Source organism: Balaenoptera borealis, assembly GCF_965194805.1.
Source record: "Balaenoptera borealis genome assembly, chromosome: 9".
In the NCBI taxonomy this organism is placed as follows: domain Eukaryota; kingdom Metazoa; phylum Chordata; class Mammalia; order Artiodactyla; family Balaenopteridae; genus Balaenoptera; species Balaenoptera borealis.
In genome coordinates this window covers 10,518,346-10,530,333 of record NC_138873.1, presented here as the reverse complement: position 1 = coordinate 10,530,333, position 11,988 = coordinate 10,518,346, and the positions used below count along the sequence as shown (strand labels likewise).

General features: G+C 44.8%; 1 protein-coding gene across 7 annotated transcripts in view; it reads left to right on the top strand.

Moving 5' to 3' along the window:
* The first annotated feature begins 127 nt into the window (after window positions 1–127).
* ARID1B (AT-rich interaction domain 1B) overlaps window positions 128–11,988 on the top strand; it is a 406,097-nt gene continuing 394,236 nt past the window's right edge. For all 7 annotated transcript variants that reach the window (XM_082404508.1, XM_082404506.1, XM_082404503.1 and 4 more), the window contains exon 1: window positions 128–2,272. In XM_082404508.1, coding sequence (XP_082260634.1) covers window positions 470–2,272 — 1,803 coding nt within the window. In that variant the 5' untranslated portion in view covers window positions 128–469. The remainder of the gene's footprint in view (window positions 2,273–11,988) is intronic.

Sequence of the window (11,988 nt, the reverse complement as noted above, 5' to 3'; positions counted from 1 at the left end):
GCCCGCGAGGGTGCGCCCGGGCGGGCGCAGGGCCCGGCGGGCGAGCGGCGGCGGCGGCGGCGGCGGCGGCCCGGGCCGACTCCAGTCCGCGTTTTGCGAGTGCGCGCGAGTAATCAGAGAGAAGTGGATAATAGTTGCTCGGGCTCGCTCGGCTCCCTCTCATGCCATGCTGGGCCCGATAGGCTCAGTCAGTCGTGTATTTACCCATATCCGGGTTAGAGAGGAAAAGAGAAAAGTTTCATTTAAACCTGAACTAAAAACTTTCACCATGAAATCACACAGCGAGAACAGGCCCAGACCGTAAGGCGTGACTCCCGGTTCGGCTCCGGCGGGGCCTGTGGAGGGGGAGGGGGCTCGCTCGATTCCCGTCGGGGCGTGTGGATGCGCACAGGAGGGGCTGCTGACTAAAAAGTGGGTTTTATTGTCTCCCCCCCCGCCCCCCGCCCGGCCTCGCCACGCCGCGGCGATCATGGCCGCGCGGGCAGCAGCGGCGGCGGCGGCGGCGGCGCGGGCGCGGGCTGGCAGCGGCGAGCGACGGGCGCCCCCCGGGCCGCGGCCGGCGCCCGGGGCCCGGGACCTGGAGGCGGGGGCGCGCGGCGCGGCGGCGGCGGCGGCACCGGGACCCATGCTGGGGGGCGGCGGCGACGGCAGCGGCCTGAATAACGTGCACCACCACCCCCCGCACCCCCGTCACGAACTGAACATGGCCCATAACGCGAGCGCGGCGGCCACGGCCGCCGCCGCCGCCGCCAGCGCTAACAGCGCCAAGAGCGGCGGCTCCGAGACGGCTCTCAAGGAGGGTGGAAGCGCCGCCGCGCTGTCCTCCTCCTCCTCCTCCTCCGCGGCGGCGTCCTCCTCTTCCTCCTCGGCGGGCCCGGGCTCGGCCATGGAGACGGGGCTGCTCCCCAACCACAAACTGAAAACCGTTGGCGAAGCCCCCGCCGCACCGCCCCACCAGCAGCACCACCACCACCACCATGCCCACCACCTGCACCACCATGCCCACCACCTCCACCGCCACCACCACGCACTACAACAGCAGCTAAGCCAGTTCCAGCAGCAGCAGCAGCAGCAGCAGCGGCAGCATCCCATTCCCAACAACAGCCTCAGCGGCGCGGGCAGTGGCACGGCTCAGCCCGGTCCCGACATGGAGCAGCCGCAACATGGAGGGGCCAAGGACAGTGCCGGGGGCAGCCAGGCCGACCCCCCGGGCCAGCCTCTGCTGAGCAAGCCGGGCGACGAGGACGACGCGCCGCCCAAGATGGGGGAGCCGGCGGGCGGCCGCTACGAGCAGCCGGGCCTGGGCGCCCTGGGCGCGCAGCAGCAGCCGGTCGCCGTGCCCGGGGGCGGCGGCGGCGTCGGCGGCGGCGTCGGCGGCGGCGGTGGCGGCGGCGGCCCGGCGGCCGTCTCGGAGTTTAATAATTACTATGGCAGCGCTGCCCCAGCTAGCGGCGGCCCCGGCGGCCGCGCTGGGCCTTGCTTTGATCAACATGGCGGACAACAAAGCCCCGGGATGGGGATGATGCACTCCGCCTCAGCTGCCGCCGGAGCCCCCAACAGCATGGACCCCCTGCAGAACTCCCACGAAGGGTACCCCAACAGCCAGTACAACCATTATCCGGGCTACAGCCGGCCCAGCGCGGGCGGCGGCGGCGGCGGCGGCGGTGGAGGAGGAGGAGGAGGAGGAGGCAGCGGAGGAGGAGGAGGAGGAGGAGGAGGAGCAGGAGCGGGAGCTGTGGCGGCGGCGGCCGCGGCGGCGGCGGCAGCAGCAGCAGGAGGCGGCGGCGGCGGCGGCTATGGGGGCTCGTCCTCGGGGTACGGGGTGCTGAGCTCCCCCCGGCAGCAGGGCGGCGGCATGATGATGGGCCCCGGGGGCGGCGGGGCCGCGAGCCTCAGCAAGGCGGCCGCCGGCGCGGCGGCGGGGGGCTTCCAGCGCTTCGCCGGGCAGAACCAGCACCCGTCGGGGGCCACCCCGACCCTCAACCAGCTGCTCACCTCGCCCAGCCCCATGATGAGGAGCTACGGCGGCAGCTACCCGGACTACAGCAGCCCCAGCGCGCCGCCGCCGCCGCCGCCGTCGCAGCCCCAGTCCCAGGCGGCGGCGGCGGCGGGGGCGGCGGCGGGCGGCCAGCAGGCGGCCGCGGGCATGGGCTTGGGCAAGGACATGGGCGCCCAGTACGCCGCTGCCAGCCCGGCCTGGGCGGCCGCGCAACAAAGGAGCCACCCGGCGATGAGCCCCGGCACCCCCGGCCCGACCATGGGCAGATCCCAGGTAACCCCCGCGCCGGCCGGGCCTGCTTCCGCCGCGGCGGCCTCGCCGCGCGCCGCGAACCCTAGTTTCTTTCTTTCCGCGTACTTTTTCTGCGTCTTCTGCCGGGGGAGGCGGGGGCGAGGCGCCCAAAGCCATTTTAACTCGCGGCTGCCTCCCTCCGAGGCCGGGCGGCGCACAGGGTCGGACGGCGCGGCGCGGGGGCCGGGGCCTGGGGAGGGGGTCTCTCCGAGGCCCGGGACGCGCGCCGCGATTGCCGGTCGCCGGGCACCCGCCTCGCCACCCCGCCCCGGGCGCCGAGCCGCGCGTGCAGGAGTCGGGGCCCGCGCCGCGGGGAAGCCGTGTGGGCGCTGGGGACTGTTCGGGCAGCTATTTCAACAAAATAGGCGCTCCCGGCCAGTAGGGTCTGGGGAGGAATATTGACCCCCTCGTCTCGGTTAGCGCCAACAATGAGCGAGAACTGGGAAAAGAATGAGGAACTTTGTCCTCCCTCCGGCCACACTGCGTTGCCTCTTAGCTCACAAGGTGAAGGCAGGAAAAATAGGTTAGCTTTGTGGCAGCCTGGTGCGTGTTTCGTAGTTGTGCCTAGCCATTCGGGGATATTCGGTGCGGGCTTTGAGTTAGAGCGTTTAGTAGCAGCAGTAGTACCCACATTTACAACGATGTGGAGCTCAAAAAATCCAAAAATATATCGATCCCTTCCTAAGAATAGCCGGGAAATCCATTATTTGGCTTGCAGGCTGCTTGAAAGGAGTCACCTTCAACAGACAGGCTGTGTTAAAGGAACATATTCCGGTTGAATTGAACTTATTTTGATCGTGGATTAGGCGTACATTTTATTCAGCGAACCCACGGAAGTAGCAGACCAGTGCAAATTGATCTTTTTGGATCGGATTTATTTGGATTTTTAATTTCCTGTCACCCAAGCCCTGCAGCGTTGTTAGGAAGTGTCCTGCACTCTTGCTGTTTCTTGCTCGTAGGCTGAGCCTAAAGACTTGATCTCCTTTGCAAGGTTTGGAATTTGAATTGTGGAGGTAAACTGGCTGTAATAGTCTCCAGACAGCTGCCTCTGAGTTGACATCTAATCTGCCATCTGATTGGCTCCCCTCTCACCATTGGGCATTTAGCACTGCTGATGTAAATAGAAGTGCTGAGCGGTACAGTCACAAAAATTCTTGCCACAAATAATAACTGAGCTCTATTACAAGCAGATGTAAGGTTGGATATTATTTAAAGCTTAAACTATTATACATCATAGTTATTAATAAGAAGATTAAATACATACAAACATTATGCTGGTGTCCAGGATTGGGCATTTACAAAATTCAGCTCTTTGACAGTCTCAGCATGGCCATTCACTTTAATTGTAAGGTGAGGATATGGCAATTGAAAAATAATTAAACCAAGAATTTTACTAATTTTTGGATTTGTAAAGCTTTTATTAAAAGTATCCTTTATGGATTAAACCATGGAAAAAATTTGAATTATGTCATCACATGTGGTTTAATGTAAAATTAAAATTTATAGCATTAAAAATGTCAAGATTCTGATATCCAACATCTTTTAGTAGTATTTAATTAGCTTTATAACAAGAGTAAATCTATATTTCTAGTAAGTTGTGTTTTAACAATTCTGATTGTTTTAAGCTGTTTGTAGATGAGGAGTTTTAGTTAGAATTGACATTATGTTTAAGAAAACATGAAGTGAGGAAACTATATAATAATTTTTGCAGACAGCAGTTAGTTAAAAGGGAAGAAATGGATGTTCTTGCAAAATTTTAAAAATCATTTTATATTTGCTTCTGCTTTGGAAGCAAATGCCCCAGGAATCTTTTTTTCCCCCCCTTGATTATTTTTCCCCCTAGGTTAGGTAATGTGAACCTTATTTGAACTGCTCACACAGTGTTTTAGGGAAACTATATTACATGCAAGTTGTGCTGGGTATGTTTCTTCCAAATAATTTTTCTTTCATAGACATTACAATTTTTTAAACTTTCATAGCATTAAAATATGTTAGAAAGGAATAATGGCGGTTGTAATATATATTTTTACTCAGCTCATTTATTTTAGGAAGGTGTATTTTAGTAATAACCATACCTTAGATGAGAGACTTGTCAGAGTGAATGCAGTACTGAATTTAACAGATAATCATGTGAATCCCAGGCTGAGGACATTGGTGTCCACTCCTTTCTAATCTTTAGTTAGTTTAGTGGAATTTTACTTTTAATAATAATATGTTTTCCTATTCTTCATAGAAAACTTGGGATTTCAGTTTTTATTTTTTGATTTGTACAGGTAAAAACATAGAAAAACCTTGTGTAAATAAACCCATGCAATTTTAAAAAGATTTGCTTTGTCAACTTCCTTTTAAAGGGACAGTTTAGAATTCACATCTCTGTAAACTAGAAACCAGGATGATAGAGGCAGATGTAGGTCGGTGTTGCTTTACGGTATTTTTTCGTAATGGAACCAATCATTTTAAGTATGTTGTTTTCTTGGAATGAGAGTGAATCCATTATGTCCTCAGTATGACCCTCGGGAATAGCTTTTTTATTTTTGAGGGGGAAGAAAAATGATGGGCATGTGACCTAGATTCACAGATTTCTTTTAGGTACCTTACCGTTTAACATGTGGAATGTGTCTCTTTTTTATATTTTTTCTTTTTGGAAGGCTGGTATTATTTAGTATTTGTTGTGACAATTATCCTAAGGAACAGTCGTTTGTCCAGAATATTAAATTACTACATAACTATAGGTCATAAAATACTATTAAGTTTTCTTGTGGCTTTTTAACACATTTAGTTTCATTTTTGATTTTAGGAATGGTTTACATTGGGTGGCAAATGTTTTTGTAATTGAGAACAAAACATGTGCATATATTGTAACGGGAGGGTCTTTTTAAAAAGCGAAATAAGGCATTTTACGATACAGTTTGTTAGTGGGTTTCTGTGAGATAAAGTATTCAGATAAAGCAATCTCAAAAGAAATACTGAGGTCTGCTCACGTAACTAAGATTTTATGATGTCCACATTTGTGCTAAATTTCATTAATGCTATTTTAACTTTAGTTTTATATAATGTAATACAATGTAATTTAAAAAATTTATTTACCATTAAAAGAAAAGTGATTAGCTGACTTACAAAGCAGGAAGTTACAGGCTGGTTCCTGATTACCTTAAAATTTGTATAAGATACATTATAGCACTCCCCACTTTCCCCCCCCCCCCTCAGTGCAGTCTTACCCTATGTGATATGTTAAATCTTGTAAACAAATATTTGTGGCCTAAATTGATATATTTGCCAAGGTAGGGCTGGCCAGCTGCTCCATTGTCAGAAGAGGTGGAATTGACAACTGTTTCATAGAAAAGGCTTACCATTTTAAAAACAAAGAAAATATAACAAAAATGTCTATAGTTGTCTGATTTTCTGGATTATTTGGAATGAAATTATGCATAGCTTAAAATTGTTTTCATTGGTGATCTTGATTTCTGTGTACTTACTTTTGGCAATTTGTTGTTGTTGTTTTTTAATGGCAACTACTCTGTAAGACAGCTATCACTTAAATTTACGTTTATATTAACACAAAATCGATACGTTTATTCCAGGGAGCAACATATTCTTACCTTGCATCTATGATGAGAAACCCTATTCCCTCGTTTTTCTTTGGTTTTGTTTTTTATCTATATTTAGGAATGAATTTTTGGCAAAGCTTTTTATACTTGTTCCATTTTTTCCCCATGCCATGTTGTATCAGAAGTATTAGAATTGTGTTGTGGATATGGAAATATTCCAAATCACACTTAGACACTTGTAGTAATGAACAAGCCTCTAAATATCGTTTTTTTTCCATTAGAACTGAGAGAGTAACATCTTCACTCTGGTATAAAAATAGTATTAATTCTGGCTTGAGAACCGATTTTAAAAAATGTAAGACAATGTAGAGGAAGTCTCTTAATATAAAACTCACTTGGTAGTTTTATTAGACATAGACACATTTTAAAGAAAACAGGTGTAACAGAATGTGGTTGAATTTTCGATTCTATTTCTTATTAATGGACTTTATTACTTTATAATTTGGAGCAGGGTGTATCTAAAACAATGACTTCTGATGTAATAGGAACTTACTAATTTCCCTAGGATAAATACCAGTGTGACAGGCAAACCAAAAAGATGATCATTTCATTTATTTAACCCCATCCTCTCCTAGGAAGAAAGTAGTTTCGTTTAAAGTTTTTGGGGGTTCTATGAAATTTTGCTACTTATGTTGAAAACTGACTTGGAAATGTAAATTTTGGATGTATTGGCATAGGAAAATATATTAGCTTTTTGCCTAGTGTCCTAAATTGAGAGGTTTTCCTTCCTACTCTACAGGAGACTGATACCGCTCGGTTAATGGATCTGTGTGCTTTGATCCATATTTGAGGAAAAGGAACTAGAATTTCACTTGTGTCACTTTCATTTTGGGCTGTGTGTAGATGTATAAATTTGAGTCTTATATTTGTGTTTGAAAGAACTCTTGTGTGTTACTTAAAACAACAGATTTATGGAGGCTCAAAACGAGTATTAATAAACCTCAAGTTCCATGAATATTTTTGCAATATTTAGGTTTTCAAAATGGATATTACAAAAATTTATGACATTTTACAACCTTCTTTATACTTAAGGACCACATCCACATCCTAGGCCTTGTTGGAATTGGGTAGATTTTGATCATATGCCTTTTCAGGGGTGTCCTTTCTTTATTGGGATATCGGCACAGATTCTCTGTGGCTACGTAAAGGAGAGCTGCGCAGTTGCTGTGTACGCATGCTTGAGGCTGAGGAACCCCAAGTCCTAGTTCCCTGTGGTGTTGGGGGAAACTACCAGGCAAAACTGCTCATCCACCAAGGGTATATTTATGTAGATGTAGAACTATTACACAGTATTGCTTTTTCCAGTTTGGAGGCTGTTTATGTAAGACTTAAGTGGCCCTTTTTGGTTTAATTGAGTGGTTGAGTGAATTAATTTTGATCTAAAATCTTGGTATATGTTAGTGACTTTTTCTCTTAGAAATCTGATGAAAAGAAAATGACTTAGGTATAATTACATAAGTATCATTTATTGTCCATTTATTTTGCCTTATGCCATTGGAGTGAATGGAATTGTTGATATATGCATACAATAGTTTTAACAATTCACGTTAATTGAATGACTGAGTGAATTTATCAAAGTAAAATATGTTTTTCCACAGTAAATTTTCAACAAATATGTTCTATTTCCAAAGTCTTTAACCTGGAGTAATTCTAAGAAAACTGTTTCCTTAGATGTACTTAATTGAATAGGAAGGATCCAGTAGCCGGTTTTTTTTAAAACCACTTCTGAATGGGTCAGTGCCAAGGACATTAGAAGGCTACTGAGTTTGACAGGTGAACTAATGATGAAATTGATTTGTTTCTTGAATGATATTTATTGCTAGGAAAGAGACTAAAGCCTTAAACTCTTAAGTATATCTGATTTACCCGTAGACTCTTATTTTTGGTAGATGGCAGCAGAATCTGGAGTACATCTGTCACAGCAGGGCAGTCCTTTTGAATTGAACTAGATTTGGCCTCTTTAACTACATTCTGTAGGATGCACTTCTCAGTGTCTCCTTGGGCCTTGATGAAAGATGAAACTTGAGAATCAGACGAGAAGTCATTCCTTATTAGGTGACTCTGGAAGGGAAGCCATATTTGATGAAATCCAGGAGAAAATTCTAGGCCATGTTTTTTTTTTTTCTTCTGTATGGGATGCTAAAAAAGTTATATATATGTGTATTTTTTTGATTGTGGCAAAATATACATAAAATAAAATTTACCAGTTTAGGTGTAAAGTTCAGTGGCGTTAAGTACATTCACATTGCTGTGCACCCCATCCATTTCCAGGACATTTTCATCCTCCCAAATTGAAATTTAAAAAAAAATGTTTTTCTTCCCTTTCTTTGTGTCAGAATTTAAAATCGTTAGTTATTAACATGTAAGTAAAATAAGCTTATTTTTATAACCATTAATCTTGCCACTTCATAGTTTATGAGTAAATCCTTCCTCAGAGGAACACTAATGGTGTTTTTGGTTTGTTTGTTTTTACTTCATTACTTACAATTCTAACTTTAGGGTTGTCTTCCCAGGTTTTGTCAATTTGGAAATGTGCATTGTGTAGGTTAGTTGTTTCATTGTCAGTTATGTCATTAACAGCTGAAAAGCAGCTTTTTGAAGGCTTTCTGTTTAAAGGTTTGAGATACTTTGTTGAGAGAAGACTGGGACTTTGTTAGATAATAGGATATGGAAATGAACTATTAGCATGATCATTTTCCCCTTATTTCTCTCATCTTTTGCATTGTTAGCCTCTTTAAAAAATTATTGGTTTTATCTTTCTACTATTAGTGGAAATCCATTGTAATGATAATTTTTTTAAAAAGTGTATTTTAAGTTTTGGGGCATCTCACCCCCCCAACCCAGAGCAAACAACCAATCCACGTGATGCTGTGTCCTTTTTCATAGTGTTCTGTGCCCCAAATTTATGCTTCCCCCCTCATGTTTTTAATTTGTAGTCCTCTGCAAAACTGCAAAAATGCTTTGCAGGTGGAAAAATTCCTAAATTAAGATGATTGGTCTCTTAATTAAATTTTCGAGGCAGCTGCAAAGGGATACTTCTTGGAATCTGGTTAGTCTTTCTCGTGAACAGGCTTTTTGTGTGTAAAACGTTGGGATCGTATTTTAGTTACTATTGATGCTGATATGCAGTCACATCTTTTTTTTTTTTTTAAGATTTATTGATTGATTGATTGCTATGTTGGGTCTTCGTTTCTGTGCTAGGGCTTTCTCTAGTTGCGGCGAGCGGGGGCCACTCTTCATCGCGGTGCGCGGGCCTCTCACTATCGCGGCCTCTCTTGTTGCGGAGCACAGGCTCCAGACGCGCAGGCTCAGTAGTTGTGGCTCACGGGCCCAGTTGCTCCGCGGCACGTGGGATCTTCCCAGCCCAGGGCTCGAACCCGTGTCCCCTGCATTAGGAGGCAGATTCTCAGCCGCTGCGCCACCAGGGAAGCCCCAGTCACATCTTTATATGACCGGTTATGCACTTTAACACCAGGTTCCATAGAGGGCCCAGAGAAAGTGAACTGTGGTTTAAGAGCTTGTGCCGGGAAGCAACAATTACTTGTTAAGGTGTAAGCATTTAGCATTTGTGTATGCTGTGAGGTGTATGCTAGGTAAATATCTACTCCAGACTATCAATTGGCAAATATTTATTGAGCACCCATTTTCTTAATCAGCCGTGTGCCAGACCCAGATGATAGCCAGGGTGTGGGGATCACTGCGGCTCCTGTGTGCAGTTCAGGCCAGAGACATCCTGCCAAAGCCTGCTTTCCCTGTACCTGGGCTTGGTATTTTTGGCATGGTGGTTGACTTAGAACTGGCTCATTTAAACAAAGTGCAAATAGCAACCATGTGGGTCAGCAGTCTTCTTGGGTAGGGGAGTAGATTTTGGCAAAACAAATAATTGTAGATTGTTGTGATATAGTTGAGGTGAGCTAGTGACTCTTCTGTTGCTACCAGTCAATTGCTGGCTCGGTGCCAGAGCAAAATAGAGATCTACTACAGAAAATGATAACTAAAAGAAGGGAAATATGATCTCTTTGAAATTTATGTAGAGTGGTTCTTTTTCTTTTTCTCAGCTTTCTACATTATCCAGGCTCTTGGGGAAAAAAAGTTAAAACAGTCTGCTCAGATTTAGGAAGATACTTAGATTGCTAGAGTATTTTTGGTAACTGTTTAAATAATGTATGCTGGCTGAGGAGTAAATTCAGCTACTGCTTCTGGGTCCTGAAATAAACCTTGCAGAAAGCAAGGCATTGGTGATTAGTGGAGGATGTTCCAGAATTCTTAGTATCTCCTGTTTCTTTTTGTGATGAGCATCTGAGAAATGAAACCACTCACCATACTTCATAGTCTAATTTTGAAATGCTTGGTAATTCTAGAATTTGTCTAGAATTTGGCATATAATTTCTGAAATTTTAAGAAGCAAATTTTAAGATTCAGTGACCATGTATTTATATGTACAAGCTATAAACGCATTTTACTATCCTTTAACGTATCTGCTTCCTGTTTGTATTTTTAATAATAAGTTTACCCAATGAATTATAACTGACCTTGGAAATAGAAATGTAAAACATTGCTACTGCTGAGTAAGTATCTTTCTGAAGAAGCAGACAAATTCCTAAGGGAGCTGACATGCCTTGTTGTTTATTAGTTTATTTCTGTGATTATGAGGATTTATGAGAGAATATGAATATATTGCCAGGTATCCTGATGTAAGGGAAAGATTGTGGGCTTGGAGTTGGGCAGACCTTTTGATTGATTTGTAGGCTTCAGTGCTCATTTTCCCTGAGATCTGGCAGGGGCTCAGCTTTCTTATCTGTACTGTGGCCTGCTGGGCGGGGTTGTCACTGAGGTCATCTCTGTAAATCCTGTAGCATCCTTACGTGGCACCTCTTCTTTCCCCACCTGTCTATCCACTGGTGTAGTGAAGCGGGCCTGGGTTCTTCTTGTTCTCTGTCTGGCCCTGCTGCGCTTCAGGGTGTGGTTGAGGACAAGTCCCTGCCTCCATCAGATAGTGACCCCTGGTCCCTCCCAGCTACAGAATTCTGTGCAGCTTTGAATTTAAAAGAAAATATACTGCCTAATCAGTTATGCACCACTGAATATCTTATTAAACTACACTAGATCCCAGACATGTTCAGAGAATATCAACTGAGACCTGTGCAGATGTATAGATTTTGTGAATTCCACTGTAATTTCCCTCAGAAATGTAGTTATGTACTGATTGGGACTCTTGTAAACAGTTACATGAATTGGTTTTGGTTTACCAATAGAGCCTATGGGGGACTGATGCCATAGGAACTAAGCCACTGACCCATTCAATATTCCATCCTATATATTAGTAAGTTCTGTTCTCGGGCCAAGAGTCATTCCTTTCTTTGGCCTCTTAGACCTTTCCACTTTCGTGATCCTCAAAAACGACTGGCTTTTTAGGGGAGGTACTTTTTGCAAAGGAACAAAGTTTCAAAACTTTAAAAATAGGCTTCTTTGAGCTTCTGGGTGGTAGACTTTGGTCTCTCATTAGTTAAGTAACTTGCTTCTGAATCTGCTTCAACTTCACTGAATATATGGTTCAGATTTGGTCCTTAGCAAGATTATAATTTACTCTACATATCATGGAAGTTTAGGTCTGCTCTCAAACCGGCAAAACAGGGAATGTAAAACCTGAGAATGCCAAGGGCTTGTCTCAAATATGTAGAGAACAGTTTTTCTTTTTTATGCTAAGATTTTTAAAAGTATCAGGGACAAAATTTAATTCTGTTATGAACAAATACTTACTGAGTGCCACTTGGTGCTAAGATACAAAGAGTAAATATAACATATGATCCATAATTTTCCCTGTTGAATTATCATAGACTCCTGGTGTTTTTACAAAGTGGAAATTAAATTGAATGGCTACATTATTCCTCTGCAGTTCTATGCAGAAAGACTATATCCATCAAAGTGCATCATCTAACAATTTGAAGAGTAGATGATGTATCCAAACTGAAAATTTCCTGATGAGTGTTGTTATACATTTCACTAATTTATGTGGAAGGTCAGGGTACTTGAAGGTTGTTCTTAGGTGCTGTAACGTTGATGAGAAAGTGATCTTAATTTGGATTTTAT